A 22,174-nucleotide genomic window follows, 5' to 3' on the forward strand; every position below is an offset into this window, starting at 1 on the left:
TGGAGAGAAACTCACTTTATTCTCGATCCTCAATAATGGATAATAATAATCTTTACTTAGTAAAAATTTGACAACATCTCCAATTGGTCTCTAAATCTCTGACAACTCCTCTAAATCATTATTCATAGCTTTAAATTTATTCTCTGTTTTAATTGAGAAAAATAGAGAGAGAAGAAACTCATTTAACAAAAGAAAACAAGGAGAGAAGAAATTTAATTTCTTTCCATCTTGTTTTGTTTAAGAGAAAAAAAATTTAAGTTTGAAGAGAAAAATGGTAATAGTAGTAATTTTTAATGCTCTTATTAGTTATGAATATTTCTTTTCACCGATTTGGAGAAGAAAAATTAACCTGTTTTTCTCTTCTCTCCTTACTTAACAATCCAAACAAGGGATATCGAGAGAAACCCACCCATTTTTTCTCTCTCTTTTCTTTTCTCTCAATCCAAACACAAGGTTAGGTTTTTTTTTTTAATAGGAGAAATGAATTAAAAGGCTACAAATTAGAGTCTCTCAGTGCTTTATGTTGCCAACAGTGACATTGAGCTCAGATTTTGTGATGCATTTTTTACACTATTCTTCCGTTATATGAATTTCGAAGCTTGGAAATGGATAGTAATAATCTTTGTTTAGTTAAAAAATAGGAAAATTTTGTTTGATCGCTAACAGCTCCTTTAAATCACATTCACGGATTTTGAGTTAATTTCTCTTCTTCTCTCTCCATTTCTTTACAAGTTCATGAATTTCTACCAGAGATGTCCCATTTTAAACTATCTCAATTACATAGTTTATTCATACATACGTGAAGAATTTAGAGATTACCCTTTTAGATCATATATAATATTAGAAAGAAATAACAAAATAAATTGATTCTGATTTAGTTTCTTTTAAAACCAACTCTAATCAAATAATGATTATGAGCATAAAGAAAAGGGATCTGGAATTAGGGCTTTGTAAATGGATTTACGTAAAATTATCAACAAAAAAAAAATTAAGTAAATATATAATTTGGGTAAATTAGACGGTCAAACATTGACCTTGACCATCTCATCCAACACCAGAGACAAATTTTAAAGATCATAACCATCACCTAAAGGAATAATGGAGAGATCAAGATGACTCACTGCTCAAGTCGTCTTTGTCTCAGTAACAAGAGACACTGCAGACCTGCAAAAGATAATGAAACCTGAGAAACCCAAACATGAAGAATTGGGTATTTGCTGCCTCTGAATCAGGAATCCAAAGGGCCATCACCATGACTGGTATTATTATTCTGTGAAGCATTCTTGTAGATCCTTTGGAGTTTGATTTTTGTTTTTTTTTATGGTAAGTAGTATATACTTATATAACATAATTTTATGGAACATTTCTCATCCACTCCAATTATATGCTCCAGGGCACCAACTTTTCCAGCAAAGATATACAATTAACATGAGATATAAAAAAAGGTTAAAAAAGGAAAATAGTCCTTCCTGCCTCTTGTTTCTTTTAGATCATAGAGAGAGACCCCTTATAGATACACGATAACAGTACCAGTCTGACTGGCTGGTGGTGTGACCTCAGGTTTCAAAGATCAAGACACAGTACGCCCATAGCATACCGAAGCGAGATAGAGATTCTTCGCCCATTTCTCCTGCACGTGCCATCAAATACCTTGATTATCCCAATATATGGTTGTGAAATACATGGAATAGTGCTCTGTCAGTTTTCTTTTTCTTTTTTTCTTTTTTTCTTTTTTTGTTGCTATTTTTATATTTTATGTCAATAAAAAATAAAAAATAAATTTTCTATTTGAAATGCAATTTCACAAGTTTGAGGGGGGCTTTAGCAAATTTCAGTCACCTTAACATGAGTACTTGGAAATGCTGACGTCCGTAAGGTCTCCTGAGTTTCATCACCAGGTTTACGCTTGGGCACGCTCAAGATAAGAGCAGCTTGATCCCAAGTAGCAGCAGTAGATGTTATACGGTAACCACCATCCCATCGTCTGTGGATTCCCTCGCTTGGATACAGAAAATCGAGCTCAACAACCTGCACAAGTCAGTGACAGGTTAAGAGACAATAAGTAAATAGTTGAGAATAAGTAGCAGTTGGGGTGTCATTTGAAGTTCTCTTTTTTTTTTTTTGTTGCAGATTTCTATTTTTTGGGTTTAAGATTTTATAATGAGCCTAATAATCATAATTGTAAACTACAAAAATTTCGTGTTACAATGTTTTGTAATGTTGAGATAATAATTTGAGCCATATCATTTTTAGGTCTGAATGGTGTGTTTTAATATTTAAGTGGGATGTGAGAAATAATTTAAGAAATTGGTGTGTAATAAGTAAATATTGGGGTGCCAATAGCAGCTCTCTAAATATAATTTTCTAGATCATCAAACCACCAATGAAGACAACCGATGGGAAAAATGAACACGGAAGGAAAAATTAAAACTCTTGACTTAGAAGAATAAAAAAAGTGTTTGTGCTGGTTTGGTAAGTCCAACTTTGAATAATACAGAACTGCAAGAGTTCTAGATAGGTCAAAGCTAAAAGTTGTTACTCTCATGTCAAACAAAGTATTTAAGGTCTCGTTGGCCAAAAAGAAACAAATTCAGCTTTCAAATATTTGTGTCAGAAAACAACCATAAGAGAGCCCACAGAACAGCTTCAAAAGTGAGATTAATATTCATGAAATGGACTCATATTCGCCATTTGCATCAGAGCATTTAGAGGACGTGTTTTGCGGAAATAAAAAATTAGATGAGAAATGAAATTAAACCTGATCACTAAAGCCTGCATTGCGAGACATAACAACACCCCATCGGCTCCCAGCAGTAGCCATTGAAGTCACATGAAATCCCTCCCTCCACTTCTTGTTTATCCACTTAAAGGGGAAAGAGTCGCTGACTTTGTACGATTGTTGAGTGTATTGAGTGCCTGCAGAAATTTAGGCTTTTAAGGATTGAAAGTAAACACCAACAATGTAGTTGAAATACAAATAAGTTGTGTGCTGTGTGCTGTGTGCGACTTTAGATAGTAAGGGTTAAACAATAAATAAAACATTTGTAATCATTGGAACAGCTAAAGATGAGAGAAAAATGTATTCATGGAATTTTTTCTCTTTTTCTTTTCAAATAGTTGGCTGTAGTAGCATAATGAATTTTGAGTACCCTACTTTCTAAAATATAAATTCACATCTCTTAACATTTCTACAGAGTTATCGACATATAAGGATTCCCGAAATGAAGACTTCTTAAGCTTTCCACATTCACCACAAAGCTTCATTATGCTCATCGTGCAAAAATGAAACGTGACACTTAAATTTTCCTCTCTTTTTTCTTCTTTTTTTCCCTTGTAAGTGATAAGTAACATATGTTGCAGTACTTCATTACTATCATCAGAATATCAGAGTATGCATTCATCCATGAACTTCAAATAATAAGACAAGTAGAAAGCAAAACAAAACATACTAACCTTTAGACATCACCACAAGAGAGCTCCCATTGTTAGCACCGGCAATAGAACTGATGTAATAGTTCTTCTCCCATTGCTCCATAATCCACTCCTAATATGTAGGAAAAATCACCAACGTCACATGTATGATAAATTGACTTAACGATGAATTGGAGCAATGAAGTGTTGACCACAAGCATGGCTCGGTATGGTTTCATACATGCATGTCTCAAAAATGACATCTCGATCAGTGAGGGTACTGAGACAATATGGGGAAGACACCTCACACCATCTAAAGGTGACAACGATGTGTAGGAGTTGTCTCTTTTGTTTCATACCATCTCAGTTGAGAGCTCTCAGTTTTTCACTGATAGAGAAGAACCTCAAACCTGAAATTTTTAAATGCATGGCCAAAATGAATCCCTACCTTGTGGAGAAAGTATGGTGACAATTCATAAACTTGTGATTGGAAACAAGTTCCAGCATCCATGATGAGTGCCCAAAGATTGGAACAAGAAGCCACACAACTTATAAGCAGACCATCTTCATTGCCTCTCTCCACATGTTGTGCCAAACGTCCATCAGCTACATTGTAATGGTACCTATATACCAAAAAAGGATAATGTAAATAGGCAAATCACAACAATGGAAATGTGTTTGCTAGAAAATATAATGTGATTCCCACAGAGAAAAATGGTCTATATATTATAATTCAGCATGTAGAGAAATGTGGAAAGAACGAACCCTAATATATATATACACACTAGAGTTTGCACATGCCTACAGCACGGTCATCCTCTTTGGGGTTAGGGAGTAAAAGAGGAAAGACAATTGGAAAAGGGGGAGAAGAGGAAAAAGAATGAAGTTAGAGGGGTATTATTGGAAAGGGGTGGAAAATGAAAGGCAATAAAGTTGAAGGGGTATTCTTTGAAAGGGAGGAGAGAAAAGGGGATAAAGTAGAAATTGTACCTCGAGATGAGTTCAAGATTGAATCTGCACCCGTTCTTTAAACATTGGGGGAAGACTACCGCTGTGTTATATAAGATATAATGTAACAAGGACATGAACATGTGTCAATGTCCAATACTGGTATGAGGTGTTTGACACGATGCCTTTGGAAGGCCCATAATATCAACACATTAGTATGCATGTGATAAAGTATCTTAACCACGTCTTTTTAAATAAAAATAGAGAAAAATACGAGTAGAAGAAAACATTTACACACTATAACTTAATAAAAGTTCGTTGATATGAAACCATGATTGTGTTTAAAAACTTCAAAATTAATGCATGGAGGAGGATTACACAACCCTCCTTCAAATGTTTTTTTTTTTTTTCAAGAAAATCATTTAGATACGTCTCTAGCATGGAAAAAAAAATCCTAAAATGTGGTCATTATTTAGTGCGTGTTACAATGCAAAGTTGAGAAGGATATGAAATATCTATTTCATAGTGGAGAAAAATAAGAGCATAGTATAATGAGGTCATAGAAAATCAGAATTCTTTGCAATCTTCTTGGAAAGACCGACCCGTTCCAGATGTAATGGGACAGGTTGGGAAGAATTTGTCACAGAATTTTAGAAGAAATTTGAATGATTGGGAGATCAGATCAACTCAATATCTAGCTTACTCTCCTGCATCAAAGCTTCTCATATTACCCCTCTTGAAAAAGGGCATAATATTGTGGGGCTGGAATTGAAATGGCACATTCAAAGTGAAGTCCTTTCACCCAACAGTGCACCTTTTTCTTCATTTTCCAGCCTCCATATGTAAGAATCTAAAGTCCCTTCTAAAATTGCTCTCTTCGCTTGGAGTACTTTCTACCAGCAAAAGCTAGCTGTGAATTTTTTCTTTATGTGCAAAGGGAAAGTGAGCATCCATCAACCATCTCCTTCATTGCAGCCTTGACCGGCAGATTTGGAGTTCATTCTCTTCTTAGTTCAGGATTCATTGAATTATGTCGAACTCTGCCAGAGATATCTTCAGTAGTTGGACTGCGTTGGCATCACACCCTAAAGCACAGATTCCATGTAGGTTCTTCCTTTTCCAACCATTTGAAGTATTTGGAAGGAAATAAATGGGCGTTTGCTCATAGATAACGAAGGTCTTCAGTAGATTATTCTGTGTCTTAAATGGATTTAGTTATCGTCAATCTAAGACAGTTTAGAGGGCTTCTCTTTTTTGAGGATTTTTTCTTTAGATGGGATCTAATCGTTACGAGAGGGGTAGAATTAGTATTTTTCTTTTCTTTATAAGTCACCCAATCTATAAGGATGCTCTTATGTACTGTTGCCTTTTCTCTATAACAGAACTCTTGTACTAATAAAAACTTATAGAATTTCCATATTTTGTTAGTATCTTAAGCAAAGCAGTACAAAACAGCAAAGATGGCCACTTTCATTCGGAGTAAACAGATTCAAGGTAATGAAACAGAAAATAATAGTACCTTTGTTTCATTGGTGTCCTAGCATTGTAAACCGAAATCCACTGAGTAGCAGGAACTCCTAAACGGACCTTCTTTTTTGGTTGCCCATCGTCTTCTTCCTCAATTGTCAACCTCCCTCGTTTTTGCCCAACTTGATAGATAATCTGCCAAAGGTCCAAAGGGGAAGTATTAGTTACTGGTATGCATCCAAAAATATTGATGTCTTACATTGTCAAATAGGATGACTACAACCTTCTGAGCACCATCAGTATTTAATGGCCTCAAAGCTGGATTTGGTCCAATCAAACCTTCAAACAAAGATATCAGCTTGGAATAGTTGGGTTCCTCGTCAAATTTCATGTTCACCACAATCTCAAGAAATTGCTTAAAAGGTGGAGGACAAAAGCAACATAGCATTTCAGGAGATGTCGCCATCTTTTTCTTGCAAACTTGAAATGATTTGTTATCACCCTGGAAGAAGCAAAAAATTTATGATGAGAAATCCTATACAATTTTGTCCAACAATTGTAGGATATGTGGCAAGTAGAACTTTTACCTGATAACCCTGCCATGGTAACCTGCCTCGATGAAGAAAGATTAGTGTATATGCAAGAGATTCTAAATCATCTCTTCTACTTGCAGTCCTTCCCAAGTGGGCATGAACACTAGCATATCGCACAGTTCCTCTATACAATTAAATGGGAAATATGGCATCAGAAAGGGAAGAAGAACAAGGTTCCAAGTCATAAATCATCACATAACATCATACATCATATAAGAAAAATGCCAATTTACCTGAACACATCAGGACGTTGATCATATTCAACATGCAGACCATTAGTGCCATCTCTCCATTTTGTTGCTGTCAGATCATCATTTAAAAGGAACAAGAACCAAGAAAAAACTATATAAATTTAAGCAATGATAGAAGAAAATAATACCATATTATAGCTAGGTAACTTTGCTCACCTAATCCAAGGTCAACAAGGAACAACTTCTTCTCTTGTGCTGTACCGGGCTGACCAAGAAGAAAGTTCTCCGGCTTCACATCACCATGGACATATCTAATATCAGGCAAAGGCATGGTGTGAATAATAGGACACAGAAAAAATAGAGCTAAGAAAAGAAAAAATCTCCTAAGCCAATTGCACTTCAACAGATGCTAAGAAAATCAAACAAGTTTTAAGAAGACTTCAAAGAATAAGAACAATAACATGCAATTACCCCCTCAAGTGCATCTTCTCTAGGATTGATATCGACTCAACTGCAATACAAGCTACCATTTCCAAAGACATCCTGCAAATTTACAAAACCAACCAGACAAAGGTAGCGTCAAAGATCCAGAAAGACAATAAGTATAAATTGCGCATAAATATAGTCTCCCATTTTTGTCAAAGAATATAGCAGATTAAATCAATTCAATATAAAATCTATGAACACTTCGCTCCTGTGCATACAAGCAACTAAGCTAGAACCAACAAAATGGCATGATTAGAGATACAGACTTTAGGCCAAAAACAGATGAAGGTGGTCTATCATCCTATCCTGCCCAGCAGGACGTCACAAACATAAAATACCTTAATATTTTCTTGAGATCTGTCTAAAACAACATTGTGAAATGAACTCTCAGTAACACTACAACATAAAGCATGAAGGAAGTACATTTCACCACACACATTAGTTGCATGGAGCTGAAGCAGGTTCAGGTAGCAGGAACACGGAAGCAGCAGTTCTCAAGTATATTTAGAATTATGTAGTACTTCAAATGTACTAGAGGTGGCATGTTCATGCACAAGTAATGGACTTTCCCTTCAAGAAATGTTGATTGCTGATGAAAAGAACTAAATTGCCTAACAATATTTCTTTGTTATAATAACAAATTAAGTTATTAAGGGTGACGTAATACAAAATGTAAATAAAAATTAATAGGGCATTTATTGTCTAATAAAAATAGTAAATGTGGGATGTTAATGGAAAGATCTAAGCAGGAACTCTTTTTTTAGCAAACAAAACATATACTAAAAGTTATGAGTTTCAAATTACTCACTGAGATAGGAAAAAAAACCAGTTTTTAAAAATAGAAAATTTAGCAAATACCACATGTCTCAATTAGTTGATTCTCTTTAGCTATAATATTAGTATTAAATTTCGACATATTTCCATGAAATATACCAAAATATTTCACTTTTCATAAAGTCCGACATGAAACTGACAGTTTTTTTATGAATATATTTCTGTGGAAATCACTATTCATTTCGCAAAATGTTTTGGTGGATATTAAATTTCAACCTGAATAATAAATGTTACGTATAAAAATGCAATATTTCAATGAAAAGTAAACCTCGAATGAAATATTCATATAAGTACGCACATACAATCGTCCATGTTATAATTAGTTAGATATATTAATATATATTTAAAAGACAAAATATATTAGAAAATTATTAATACATATTTAAAATATAAAAAATATTTATAAGATAATGCGATAATGTATTTTTTATTTATTCTAATAATGTGATAGACTATATAATAGCTTATTCATTTAATAAAAGTGGTACACATTAAAGTATTTGTAGTTTTATGATGTTATTATTCTGATTTCCAAGAAGCATATAGTTATTTCGGTGTCAAACTCTTTGATACTCATGCCAACGTGTAGCAAAATTTCATAGGACCGTTTATTATAATTTGATGATGCATGAGTGTGGTTTCATAATTTCTTACACTTCTAATGAAAACTTCCTCAAGATTTCTATTATTTCATAATATTTTAATAATTTCCTTGAAAGTTGTATTGATTTACATATGAATCAAAACATTTCCACTTCCAAGATGACCGAAATAGACATTGAAATCGAAATTTAATACCCTTACTTTAACCAATATTCCATAATAAAGAGTTTGCAAAGATCAATGACGCAGTCACATTGAGAGGTGGCGGTAAAATTTGCGTAATAAGACCAAAGACCTAGGATCAAAATCCCTCTGCACTTAAATCTATCCAAAAAAAAGAATTTAAGGAGATTAAACACAGTAAGGGCATTTTGGGAAGTCATGGCCAACCGTGACACATATCTAAAAGAGTCATCCCAATGGCTCCAAGAGAAAAAAGACAGTGATATGTATGCTATTGGATGTGGTAACCGTCAAATGATTTTTCTTGGTTGGTTTGGTGACATAAATCACATCTTTTGTTCTAATGGGTTAATGGATTTTCCGCTTGTCTGGGGGTATTGTGGGAACGTGTTTTCATTAGCTTACAAGTAACAAAGAGAAGTTATACCTATAAATAAATTAAGAAAAAGGAAACAAAGGGAAGTTATAGATGGTTGTTATGGTCCATAAAAGAGGGCTTCTCTTAAAGGGATTCTTTCTCTTTGGCATAGAGCGGGAGAAAATATTGAGTCTCTCTATTGTGCATTTTTCTTCTTCTCTTGTGACAACGTAGAAGCCAAGGTTGTTGAGTGTGGTCATATGTTGTTAAAGATTTGTGATGACAAGAGTAAAGGCGGGATTACTTGTTTGGGTTTTTAACTTCAGTTGGGTGTAGAGAGCTTAGTGGGTTTCACCGGCGTGTTAGAGATAAGTATTGATTTCTACTGTCCAACTTGGAAGTATCTGTAGCCCCATTGTAGCACGTATATCTCGTGTTGTAGTTGTGTATTGTTCTTAGCTTCTTTTTTTTTTTTTTCTTATTTATAGTACTTGCTTTCATACACTTGGGGTTTTGGTTGTCGGGATTAAGTTACTGATTCTTTGGGGAGATCGATTTTGGTAACCCATTTTTTCGCTTGTGGTGACGGCTTAGCTACAACATCTCTAACCCATGTGTTGTTGTTAACAGTTCCTTAAATCCACTAATCACTACAAAGTTGACTGTAAAAAGGACAACATTTGGGAAAACCTCAAGGAGCTAATAGCCAAGATTTTCCAAACCAAGTTCTCTAATTGACATGAAATAACAAACTGTCCCTGCTACTACAAATGAAGATATTAGTCGTAAGGGCACAAGGAGTAGTGAGCATACCACTATCATTGAAGGAGAGACTCCTTACAAAAGCCTAATGATAATGATGATAGTGATGATAGAAAAAACAACACAATATAAAACTTATAGCATTTGACAGGATTCACCATTGTGATATATGATGATGGGATTACAAAGGAAAATTGCCAAAGGGGGCACACGTGAAATCCTGAGGTGAAGCAACACCCAGCCTAAGAAATTTTTTTGAAAATAACTTCAATAACATAATCCAAGAACTGAGGATCTCCATGGCTGCCACTATATAAGGCAATATGAGGTAAAATGGGGCACATGTCACGTCAAGATAAGCCACTCCAGGCATGCAATTTGTTACCAACAAAAAAAGTATGCCTAGGAGAAAGGCTTAATTGTTAGATATCTTAAAGGAAAAAGGTGACTGTTAGAACAATCGAGCTGGTCGTTCATCTCGACAGATCTCAACATGTGACCATGTCATTTGCCACAAGAGATTCTTCTTATGCATGTAATAATGTCAAACTTAGCACTGCAACTGGCTGTATTTAGTTAATGCATGCAAGTAAATGAACCCTTTACACTCGGCACGCATCCATCTACACGCTTAAGGTATTAATTGTGGAAGCACCATGATTGAAGGAATGACTCCTCACACAAACCTAACACTAATTATAATACTAAAATCGAAAAACAACATATAATATCATGCGTTCAATTTGACAGGATTGTGATAATTGGCGATGGGATAAAAAGGAAAACTGGTATACTGGTCAAAAGTTGATAATTGGGTCAAATGCACCCTTTACACTAGGGTAAATAACGAATAGTGAAGCGTACCATAATAATTTAAGGAATGACTCCTTACACAAGCCTGGTGATAATTATAATACTAAAATAGGTAAACGAAAAATGATATAAAATATTTGGCAAGATTGTGATATCTAGTGATAGGATAAAAAAAGGAAAATGGGCATACGGGTCAAACAGGTGATAATGTAAGATTCTAGAGGGGGGAACACCTAGACCAATAAAATACCTGGAAATAACATCCAACAACTGAGGATCTCCAATGGCATGCCATGGGATATAGCAATATGTGGTAAAAGGTGGCAAAGTTTTATATCAACATAAGCTAACGAGCATGACAATTATTACACAAACAATGAGTCTGCCCAGTGTTATCAAAAGCATGTGCCTTAGTATAGGTAAGGTAGGGCAGGTTTTTCAAGGCAGAGGGAGGCGCATGCCTGAGTTGCGCCTCAAGCAAGGCGCATGAGACATACGCCTCACTTACATATCAAATAAAATGTGATTTTTTATTTTTATTTTGTAAATATCTTTTAATTGGTTGATGTAACCAATTAAGTTACATCATGATAAACCCCCCCCCCCCCTCCCACCTCACCTTCCACCTCCCACACACACACACACACATATTGATGAGGGTTATGTGTTACCCGATGACGATAAGGAGTGATGCTTTTAGGCTGGCTCATAGTTGATATTTTTGAATTTTGAAACTTATCTTGTCTTTATCATACTCTTGGTAGAAGGATATTGAATGGGATTTTGTGATTGTGTCTTAAACTTTTATGGTTTGAATTTCAATTTACTTTATAATTCGTAGTTCCTTATTTTTATGATATTTTATGCATTCTTGATTTTATTGTTAGTTTTTTATTTGCTTATTGTGGTTTAGCCTAACCTATTTATAGAGATTGAAATACCAAATACTTATATATAAATATAAATTTATATTTGTTGTCATTTTAGAATATTTATAAATTTTATAAAGTAGCCTAACCTACTTTCACTATTTAATTTTTTATTTATATGATCTTTTTAATTTTATTGCTCCTTATTTAGCTCAGGCATGCGCCTCAAGCACTAGGAGGCCCTTGCGCCTTTCAGCCTTAACTACACTGAGTCTACCAAAAAAAGGTCGAAATAATATTAAATATGTCAAAAGGTGACACTTGGAATAATAAGACAGATGAAAGTTATGTATGTGGACCGATCCCAACATTTGACCATGTTATGTACCGTGAGAGATTCTTTTATGCATGTAATAATGCCAAACACAACACCATGTCTGGCTATATTTAGTTAATGCAAGTCAGTAATGCACAATTTGCAGTCAGCATGCATCCATCTGCCAAAAATATTTTTCACTCCAAAAATTGAATTGATAATAACGTAATATAGCTGGGGCCATGATGAACTGTGGCAACAATGTGAGATAATCCCATATCACACTTGGCAAACCCAAAGTATTCTATGTAATGCTTTGCCAATAACCACGTGGCAAATTATTGAAATAATCAAACGAACTAAAGTTGTGCACGTTGACCCCAACATTTGATCGTGTTATGTGCCCGAGAGATTCTTTTATGCGTGGAATAATGCCAAATATGGCACCAAGTCTGAATGTACTAGGTAATGCATTCAGTAATGCAGCTGTATTTAGTTAATGCATGTTGATAATGCACAATTTGCAGTGGCATGCATCCATCCACGAAAAATATTTTTCATTCCAAAAATCGAATAAATAATAAAGTAGTATAGCTGGGCCCATGGTGAACTGAAGCAATAATGTGAGCAAATCCCATACCACACTTGACAAACCCAAAGTATTCCATGTGATATTTTACCAATAATTAAGGAGATAAATAAATTGTCAAAAACATTCAGAAACAAAGGAATTACATAAAAAAAAGTAGCATAGGCCTTAAATATTTGAGATAAGGCTTCAAAAATGATGAGTAGCATAGGCCTTGACTAATTTATTTTTATTTTTATTTTTTTACAAAAAGTGACTACTATAAATCCAGAAAATAGAGCCTTGAATAAAATGCCCCAGTGGCATAGGCCTTAACTTCTCTTCATCCCAAAAATATTACCTAATAAAATGCCCCAATGTCGAGTGGTGAACAAGTCAACACAAGAAATTTCAAACCACAAAAAAAAAAAAAAAAAACCGTGGTTTGGAAACATTGTAAATGAAAGATACTCACGCTTGCCCTGAAGAGTTCCATGCATCCCACAAGCTGGGCCCTAACATGTCCATAACCTGTGAACATATAAAATTTAGTTCTACCCAAATAAGTTTCACGGTTTCACCCACCCAAACACCATTATGAAGTATGAAATGGAAATAGAACTCAAGAACAACCATAGTGAAATTTAAACAAATATATTATTAATTACAACATACTATCCATACCATCACATAGTAGTCTCCTTGCCTGCCTTTATAATGTACCCTAGGCACTCCATGGCTACCACCGAGAGTGCTACTCAAAATAAAATTGCAACAAATTTTGAGAAAAATTGAGATAAGAAATAAAAGTGAGATGGTCTCTACATCAAAATAGTTGCCAGACATACTTGTAAACTTGCCACTCATATGGAGGACCATAGTTGCAGCCTTTGCTGTTTCTATGCTCAAATTTAAGAGCCACCTGTTCGAGACACAAAAAAACAGTGAGAAATACACCATACCATAACGAACTTTACTAAATGGGTTGTGCTGAAGATGGAAATATTAAGGATTACCTCCATAGCTCCGGGACCCGATGTCCTATCATTCCCACCTGAAACACGACGACCGACAAATACCTGACCAAAACCACCTTTGCCCAACTTTCTCTCAATCTTATAGATTGGTGATCCTCCTACTTGAACCTGAAAAACAACCCAAATAAGAGTTAAAATACATTTTTAAATAAATTTCAACCCTGTTTGCAGAAGAAAAGATAACGGTTAAATTAATGCTATATAAGGAAGATAAAATTAATATGACTGACTTCTTATAAACGATACTCTTAGGTGGGCCAAATTTATGGAAAATTTAAGATAACAATAACATTATTAATGAAATATCTCCGGAATACTCTCTTTAGTTTATAAAAACAGCACAATAGCTCTCTTCAACAAGCCCAAATTAAAATAAAATGCAGCGCTTATGACCATAGTCATAAAATTGGTGAATCAACTCATGATAAATATGGAAAAAAATTTACTCTTCATCCTTAAAATTTTATTTTCTTCAACATTCAAATCTAAAGAACAAGATAGGGATTTTAGAGCGTTTGAAGATAATGGGTTTTGTTAGGAAACACAAAAACATCATTTGTATATGCCTCAAAATTTACCTGATTTTTTATGAAACTTTCTCAAATTTATCTGAATTAAACCCTCACTGAATAATTACCGAACTCAAACATTATAACTATGCTGATGAGGGAATACATGCAGAAGTGCAAAAATATATTTGCGGATGAAGAAATAAAAGATGATTTCTTTCTTTCTCTATAATTATCAAAATAAAATAAATTCTTAATTTACATCTTTATTGATAAAAAAAAAAAATAACCTTGATTTTATCTCTATGTGCATGTTTTGATAACTTGGTGAAATTTAAAATTAAGGCATGGAGCAACATGGTACCCAAGTTTTCATTTTTAATCTGAATTGGGGGGGATATATAACTTTCTCTCAAGATCTGATTTTTAAGGGAATTTATCAATAATTATGAAGAAAAACACATAATTGAGAAAGAAAAATAAGTTACCCTTTCAGGGAAAGGAGCAGTGCTGCCTTCTTCTTCCTGACCCGCGACTTTATTCGCACTCAAACCACCACTGGCGTCGCCCATCAATTCTTTCTGGCGATTATCGAGCCGAATCTCCTCCTCAGCTCCGCCTTCTTGATTCTCTCTCAATCGATTTGGTCCACCCGATCCAACGTTCTTATCCGAAATCACGATCACAGCAGCCTTAGCCCGATTCCTTGCAGAAGCCAATCTCGTCCTGGGTTTCACTGCAGGAATCTTCTTCTTAGCTTCGATTCCAGTCGCACCTTGAGCTTTAGCCGCCTCTTTCGCGATCGCGGCTCTAGTCCTGATATAGTTACCAACAACTGGCGGCTCGGATTTCTTCGTGGCTCCTCGACCTCTCGGCTTACGCCGCTGATCTACAATTGGAGCACGGCCTCTACGTACTCCGCTACGCAGCTCAGGCATTCTTCGCCCATACAATCAGAAATCCCAACCCTACTTCTAATCATTATCTTCCTCAACAACGCTCTTGATTCCCCACCATAACTGATTCGATCCTTCTCTCTGAAACTGAAACCCCCAATAAATCGATTATTAGATCGAAATACAGATAAATATAGAGATAGATAAAGATGAAATCGAACAATTTCGTGAGTGAATTTAGTTTCTCTAGGGTTTCGAAGAAACAAGGAGAACGAGAAATTAAAAATTGTCGAAATCTTACCTCTTAGAGAGAGGAATCGTTCACGTTTGCAAAAGCTTTTCGCTTCTTTTAATTTATTTATAATTGTGATTTGTTGTTCTCTTTGTTGAAGTTGAAGGGAGTTGAGACTTAGAGAGGGCACCGACTACCGACTGTAGAGATTGTGTGAAAGATGACAAACAATGAGAAATAAATAAAAAAGGGACTAAAGACACTAATTAGGTAAAAAAGGTGAAAAGGTTCAACCTGTTCTCTCTGTACAAGGTTGGATTATCTCCAATCTCCATATTTTAAGTTATTATTAAGAAAACTACTATTGTCACACTAAATTTTACTAATGCCACCTCAATTCCTATGTAATTTGTAAGGCTTGTAGATGATTGGTATTAGCTCTGCAACTTGTTCTGGTTCAAACCAATAGTTTTGGGGCGGTTTGATTCAATTTGGAACTAGTTGCGGTTCAGTTCTGGGTTACGAAAATGGAGAACTGATCAATTTGATTCGGTTCTTTGATCAAGCTTCTATAGTACCGAACCCTTATGCAATAAATAAATATATACGTATATAATAATTATTATGAATTATTTTAAGAATTAGGACATAGATTAATGATCTTTTATGGATAAATTAATGACTTTTTATGGATAGATTAGTAATTTATTGTATAAAATTTTATATTTATTTTGTTCATTAAAAAATATTACTTATAATTTATAGAATATTGATAACCCATAAAATCGAACCGAACCAAACCGATTTTATATAATAATTATATATAAATAAGTAATTTTAAATTAACTTAAATGATTTAAAATAGCAGTGTCGACGTTAGGTTTCACATATACTGAAATCATAACTTAAATAAAATATCAAACTAATTTTTATCGATTTTCAATTTTGGGTCTGTAATCTTTAAAGCCCGAACTAACCCTGCAAATGTCTAATATCAATATTTATAACTTGTAAGAGCAACTCCAACGCAACTAAGCATTTCAAGGAGGCAAATCGACTAAGCATTTTATTGTGGAGAGCCAATTTGCCTATTCAAGGGACCTTTACTCCAATGCAAATAGGCATACGGCATCTTTATGTATATTTTAATTTTTTAATTCTACAAAAAATTTATTTTGAAATTAAATAAATCATAAAATTTATAATTTTGTTCTTCAAAATAAATTTCAAATTTCACATCCCACTCTCAAATTTCAAATTCACTCTCAAAATTTCTCCCACCAAAATTTGAAATTGAAATAAAATTTCAAATTCCTGCTCTCAATCGATAAATTTAAATTTCAAATTATAAATTCTGCTAGAAGTCACAATTGACATATAATTTCAAATCCCACTTTCAATTGACAATATTCAAAATTCAAAATCTCACTCTCTCAAATTTAAAACCATCTATAAATATGATCATTTTCTCTTTCATTTTCATCGAGCTCTATTACATATTCTCTCTCATTTTCACTCAGTTTTACTACATCTTTTCTTTATCTCAACTTTATTTTCTCTTTAAATATTATTTTGATGTCTCATTTTCATAATATTTTAGGATATATCCTTGATGATGAATCTAGGGATGAAGATGTACAGGTGATAGCAAGACTGCTCATAAAAGAATAACAGTTGAATAATTGAATGCAAACGATATGCTGTTGTGGTTTCTTTTCTAATCGCATTACCATTTATTGTAACAGAGTTCAAGACCATGAAAGACTTTATCATGATTACTTTGTTGAAGATCTTGTATTTAATAACCATACATTTCGGAGGAGATTTCAAATTAGTCATTCTCTTTTTTGTTGAATTAAAAATACTGTGGAAGTTAACGATTCATATTTTGTCCAAAGAAGTTATGCCCTTGGAGTTATGGGTCTATCTTCCCTTCAAAAGATAATAGATGTTTTCAGGATGCTTGCTTATAGAGTATTGACATATTTAGTAGATGACTATATGTAGATCAGAGAAAGCACCATCATAGAAAATTTGCGAAGGTTTGTGATAGTTGTCGATGCAGTGTTTGGTGACGAGTACATGAGATCACCAAATAAAAATGACAACATCCAATTATTGGCAATGGGCGAAAAATATGATTTTCTTGGGATGTTGGAAAGTATTGATTGTATGCATTGAAAGTGGAAGAATTGTTCAATATCATGACAAGGGATGTATATCGACCACATCTATAAATTAACATTAATTTTGGAAGTCGTGGCTTCACAAGATCTTTGGATATGGGATGTTTTTTTTTTTGGGTTACTAGAATCGTTGAATGACATCAATGTGCTAGATCACTCTCATTTATTTTTTGAACTTGTTAATGGATGTACATCTCTTATTAACTATACTGAAATCGTCTCGACCCATTTTTACAAAATAGTGAAGAGAAATCCAATTGGTAAATAGGGGATTTGCTGAGAATTAAGAGTCGCCACCTAGTTTAGGTCAGGACTCAAAAATAACTCCAAAATGGATATGGATCGAACCACGAATAAGAGAAATAGGTAAAGGGTTAGATTACAGGTTTTTGAAGGTATTAGGCATCAAACTCGCCCAATCGAAATGATCGGTCTCTATTACGAACCAAAACTATCCTACAGTCAACATGCACAGACTAAAACCAGCTGAAAGCGCCCTCGATCCGCGGGGTGCGCGGATCCGCTTTTGACCCTTGAGGTTTGGGAGTCGCCACCTAATTATTACGGTCTAAGAACCGATCAATGACTCTAAATGGATAAAAACTAATCTAAAACAAAAAAAAACTGAATTCGGGGATCATGTTACGGGATTGGAAGGTGTTAGGCACCAACCCCGCCCGGCCAAAGCCGGTCTCTACTAAATTTTCAAAGATATCACATTGCTAAAAACCTAGATTAAAACAAAAAAAAAAAATTTCATACCTTTCCGATAGCAAGGATTTTGCTCCTTCAGATTTGACAAAAAGAGCTCATTGTACTGTACTCCCTTGCTTCGTTATGTTTTCGATTTTGACTTCGGATCTCCTAGATCAAGGTATCTTCTTGTTTCTGAATCTGAACTCTTCAAGTTTGTTGCGGATTTAGGGGTATTTTTGGAGGGATTTTAGGTGTTTTCTAGACTAAAATTGAAGGGGGGATGTTAGGTAAGGAGTTGGGACTCCAAAACTAGGGTTTATGGGGGGCTAGGGGAGCTTCTAGACCTACTTCTCTTAGGGTTTATGATTTGATACGAAAATAGGGTGTGAGCACCTCTATTTATAGAATTTTTTAAGGGTTGATTTAGATAGAGTTAGTATTTAATTAGAGTTCTTTTAATTAGAGTTGTGTTTTAGTTAGACTTGTTTTAGGTAGAATTGTGTTTTAATTAGAATTGTTTTAGGTAGAATTATTTTTAAGTTAGAACTCTATTAGATTGAGTTATTATTTGATTAGAATTCTATTATGACTTTTGGTCTTATTTGATTGACTTTTAATGTTTTGACTTTAGTCTTAATTGATTGACTTTTAATATCTTGACTTCAGTCTTGCTTAATTGACTTTAATTTTGACTTCAGTCTCACTTAATTGACTTTAATACCTTGACTTCAGTCTTGCTTGATTTACTTTTAATTTTTGGAGAATCCCCTTCCATTATTTCTTTAATTCTTTGGACCCCCAAATGGGGGGGTCCTTAAAGAAATATCTCACGGACCCTCAACAATTTTGCTTGAGAGCCCGATTGATCGATTTTTTAGGTTCAAAATTTTAAATTAATTTCATTAATGTTTCACTTTAATTATTTAATATTTTATTTATTAATTTCGAATTTTTTAATTATGAAAATTGTGAAATTATCGTTTTACCCCTGGAGAGGACTTTTCACGTTTCAAGTCGGTTTTTAATGTTCTTGGATGTTTTAGAATCGATTTTTTGTAAAGAATTCAATGTAAATATTAGTTTGTGTCATTTATAAAAATTTTTGTGTGAAACGATCATGAACTTTATGAGGGGCATTTTCGTAATTTTGTCAAATTATGTTAAAATTGGTGAAATGATTTATCTGATTTCGATTTGTTGTTTTATGTATTTGAGAGAGTTTTCCTAAGCGTAATGTAGGCTCTAGGGTTATTTTGAGGTTAGGGGTATTTTGATAATTTGGTCAATTTTTAGTGATTTTTATCGTGAAGCTTCTTTTTGGTCTGCAAGATGATGATTTCTATGTTTCTGGAGTCGTATTTTCCTAGCGTAGCGTGATTTCTAAGGTTTTGTCAATTCGAGATACCTCATCCGGATTTCTGAAACATATCTGGTAACGAAATAAAGCAATGGAATACACATCCATCATTGGGAATCATTGCAATCGGATTGACGAGTTGATTAATCAGGTGAGTGCAAAAATGGGGTGTCTACACCAGCTAGGGTCCAATCATCATCAATTTATATCGGATTTGCTAAACGAATCTTACAGCTAAAGTTTTTTCGATTATTACATGATTTCTCGAATTTCGTATAAAAAAAGGAAAACTTTAAAAAATCCTTAATTTCACATCATATTCTAAAGTTTACTTGGCGATATTTTTCAATCAAAAATCCACATATGCAAACATCTTTCAAATCAAATAAAATAGAAATTTGTGAAAATTTTCTAAATTAAAAAATTATAAATGTGGAATTTCTAATTAGCAATTTATGAAGTTTCCAAATTGGGAATATGAAATTTCTCAAATCAGAAATTTGCAACTATGGAATGAATTCCCAAATTAGAAATTCATAAACATAAATTTTACAAAATAGAAAATTATCAACAAATATGAAATTTTCGAATTAGAAAGTCATAAATTTCTAAATAAGAAAAATGTAATCTTCCAAATTGAAAAATCACAAAAAATTAGATATTTATGAATATAAATTTCCTATAAAGTTATGAATTTCCAAATTAGAGAGTTTCAAAAATGAATTTTCTGAAATAGAAATTATGAATAAGAAAATTTTCAAATTAGGAAATTATGAATATACAACAACTCAACTCGGCAAAACTCAATATAGCATAAAACCACCAAATTAATGAAATGTGAATGTACATGAGCCTTAAAATAGGTAAAAATTAATGTCATTTAAAATTACAAAATCAGAAAAATATTAACATACAAGGATCTCGAAATTGGAAAAAATTAATACCATGTGAAATTACCAAATTTAAAAAATATTAATATACAAGGTTCTCAAGAGTGACAAAAATCAAAACCATGTAAAAGCACTAAATCTGAAAATTTTGAACATACATGAATCTCAAAATTGACAAAAATCAAAATCATATAAATTTATCAAATCAGGGAAGTATGAGCATACATGAATTTCGAAATTGGCAAATTATGAACATGTTAACAAATTCATGAATTGGAGATTTATACATGTCGAATCAACGAATAAAATGTAAAATTTTAAAATCTAAGCATTAGGGACACGTGGCAAATTGTGAACCATCAATTCATATATATGTGCAACATTCTTAAACCAAAAAAATTAAGAACACGTGGTAAATCAGTTAATCAAAAGTTCTCAAATCAAAATTCATACATATATGCAAATCTGAAATTCATATATAGGCAAAATTCATACACGTGACAAGTTAGAAATTCATATATACATGCAAAAATTCTCGAATCAAAACGTTAAGAACACATGGTAAATTAGTGAATTAGTCATTCACACATATTTGTACCATTCTTGAATCCGAAAAGTTAGGAACACGTGATGAATATTATGAATACGTTAATGAAGGTTGGACGATCATCAACACAAAATAAAAATGAGAAAAAGAGGAGAAAGAAAATAAAAATAAAACAAAACTTACCTTTACAACAGAATGGTGACTATTGTGTGTTCCTTTAGGTGCAATTCAAAATAATTGTGAGAGACATGAAAAGGGTGTTGCTACAGAAGAGCGTTGGAGATGAAGGTGTGATAATTGCCATGAGGGAGCGTTGTGGAGAAGAAGGAAAAATTATGAGGTTATTATTGGGGCGTGGTGGTGAAGAAGAAGAGACAAGAACGATGGCTGTTGTGACTGATGAATGAGAATAAAACTATGGGGCTACTGTGACTGAGGAATGAGATGGGGCTGTAAAGCGTGGAATGAGAGTGGTCTATATCTATTAAAGATGTGGGGAAATAGGCAAAATATCGAAGAATTCGATGAAGATGACTGGATTAAGAAGGTGAGTCACTTTCCCTCTTACTTCCCCTATTTCTTTTTTTTTTTTGCTATTTTGTTTTTGCTAATAAAACCAAAGGAAAGAGAAATAGAGTGGTTGTTATTGGGGCGTTAAAGGGATAGGAGAGGAGTTGCTATTGGAAGGTTTGGAGAGGAGAGGGGATACTTGGACGTTTAAAGAGAGAGATAGGAACTGTCATAGGCTGCTAGAGGAGGTGCTGAAAGGAAGTGTTATGAAAGGAGGTGCCATGAGGGGCTATTTAGGTAGAAGAAGAAAAAATATATAATATGTTGGTTTGAGACTTGGTGAAGAGGGAATAGGACAGAGAGGGGGTCGGGAAAGTGTGAGAAGAGAGAATCTGGAGAGAGAGAGAGAGATAGAGAGAGAGAGAGAGAGAGAGAGGTCCAAGCTAACCGTAGGAGAGAACAACGTAAAGAAGAGAGCCGAAATAGAGGGATATGTGCAGTAGCGAGAGAGAGAGAGAGACACCTTAGCCAGTCCCCATAGAGAGAGACGTGGAGTATTTTATAAAAAAAATATTTCTATTTTTTTATTTCATTTTTTTCTTTTTATTTCCATGTTTTTTTTCTTTTCCTTCCCCCTTTTGTTTTAAGAGAATGAGAATGATGATCCCACGTTACTTATACCTTGATAGTCCTTTGTCGATTAAGCTTTGCTTGGTTGATCTTATTTTTGTTTTTTTTATTTTTAATAGTTGTTTTGATTTTAATTGGAATTTTATGGGTTAATTGATTATAATTTGACTTTTAGTTGGTCGATTAAATTTTAATTCATTTTCGATTTGATTTTGAATTTTAATTCTGACCTTATTGATCGATCAAATTTTAATTTCAATTTTGTTAGTAGATTAACTTTAA

General features: G+C 33.7%; 1 protein-coding gene across 1 annotated transcript; it reads right to left on the minus strand.

Moving 5' to 3' along the window:
* Positions 1-1,293: 1,293 nt before the first annotated feature.
* LOC147383850 (casein kinase 1-like protein HD16) lies at positions 1,294-15,303 on the minus strand. The gene is made up of 17 exons (XM_086424802.1): positions 15,146-15,303; positions 14,437-14,991; positions 13,419-13,547; positions 13,251-13,324; positions 13,087-13,156; positions 12,878-12,933; positions 7,082-7,153; positions 6,827-6,921; positions 6,653-6,719; positions 6,414-6,543; positions 6,110-6,328; positions 5,879-6,021; positions 3,860-4,034; positions 3,454-3,544; positions 2,759-2,916; positions 1,840-2,028; positions 1,294-1,630 (listed from the first exon to the last, which is right to left on the minus strand). The coding sequence occupies exons 2-17, from the start codon at positions 14,884-14,886 to the stop codon at positions 1,571-1,573; spliced, it is 2,178 nt and encodes a 725-aa protein (XP_086280928.1). The 5' UTR covers positions 14,887-14,991; positions 15,146-15,303; the 3' UTR covers positions 1,294-1,570.
* Positions 15,304-22,174: the final 6,871 nt, after the last annotated feature.

This window comes from Akebia trifoliata, chromosome 15 (genome assembly GCF_017979445.1).
Source record: "Akebia trifoliata isolate Shusen 1 chromosome 15, ASM1797944v1, whole genome shotgun sequence".
Classification (NCBI taxonomy): domain Eukaryota; kingdom Viridiplantae; phylum Streptophyta; class Magnoliopsida; order Ranunculales; family Lardizabalaceae; genus Akebia; species Akebia trifoliata.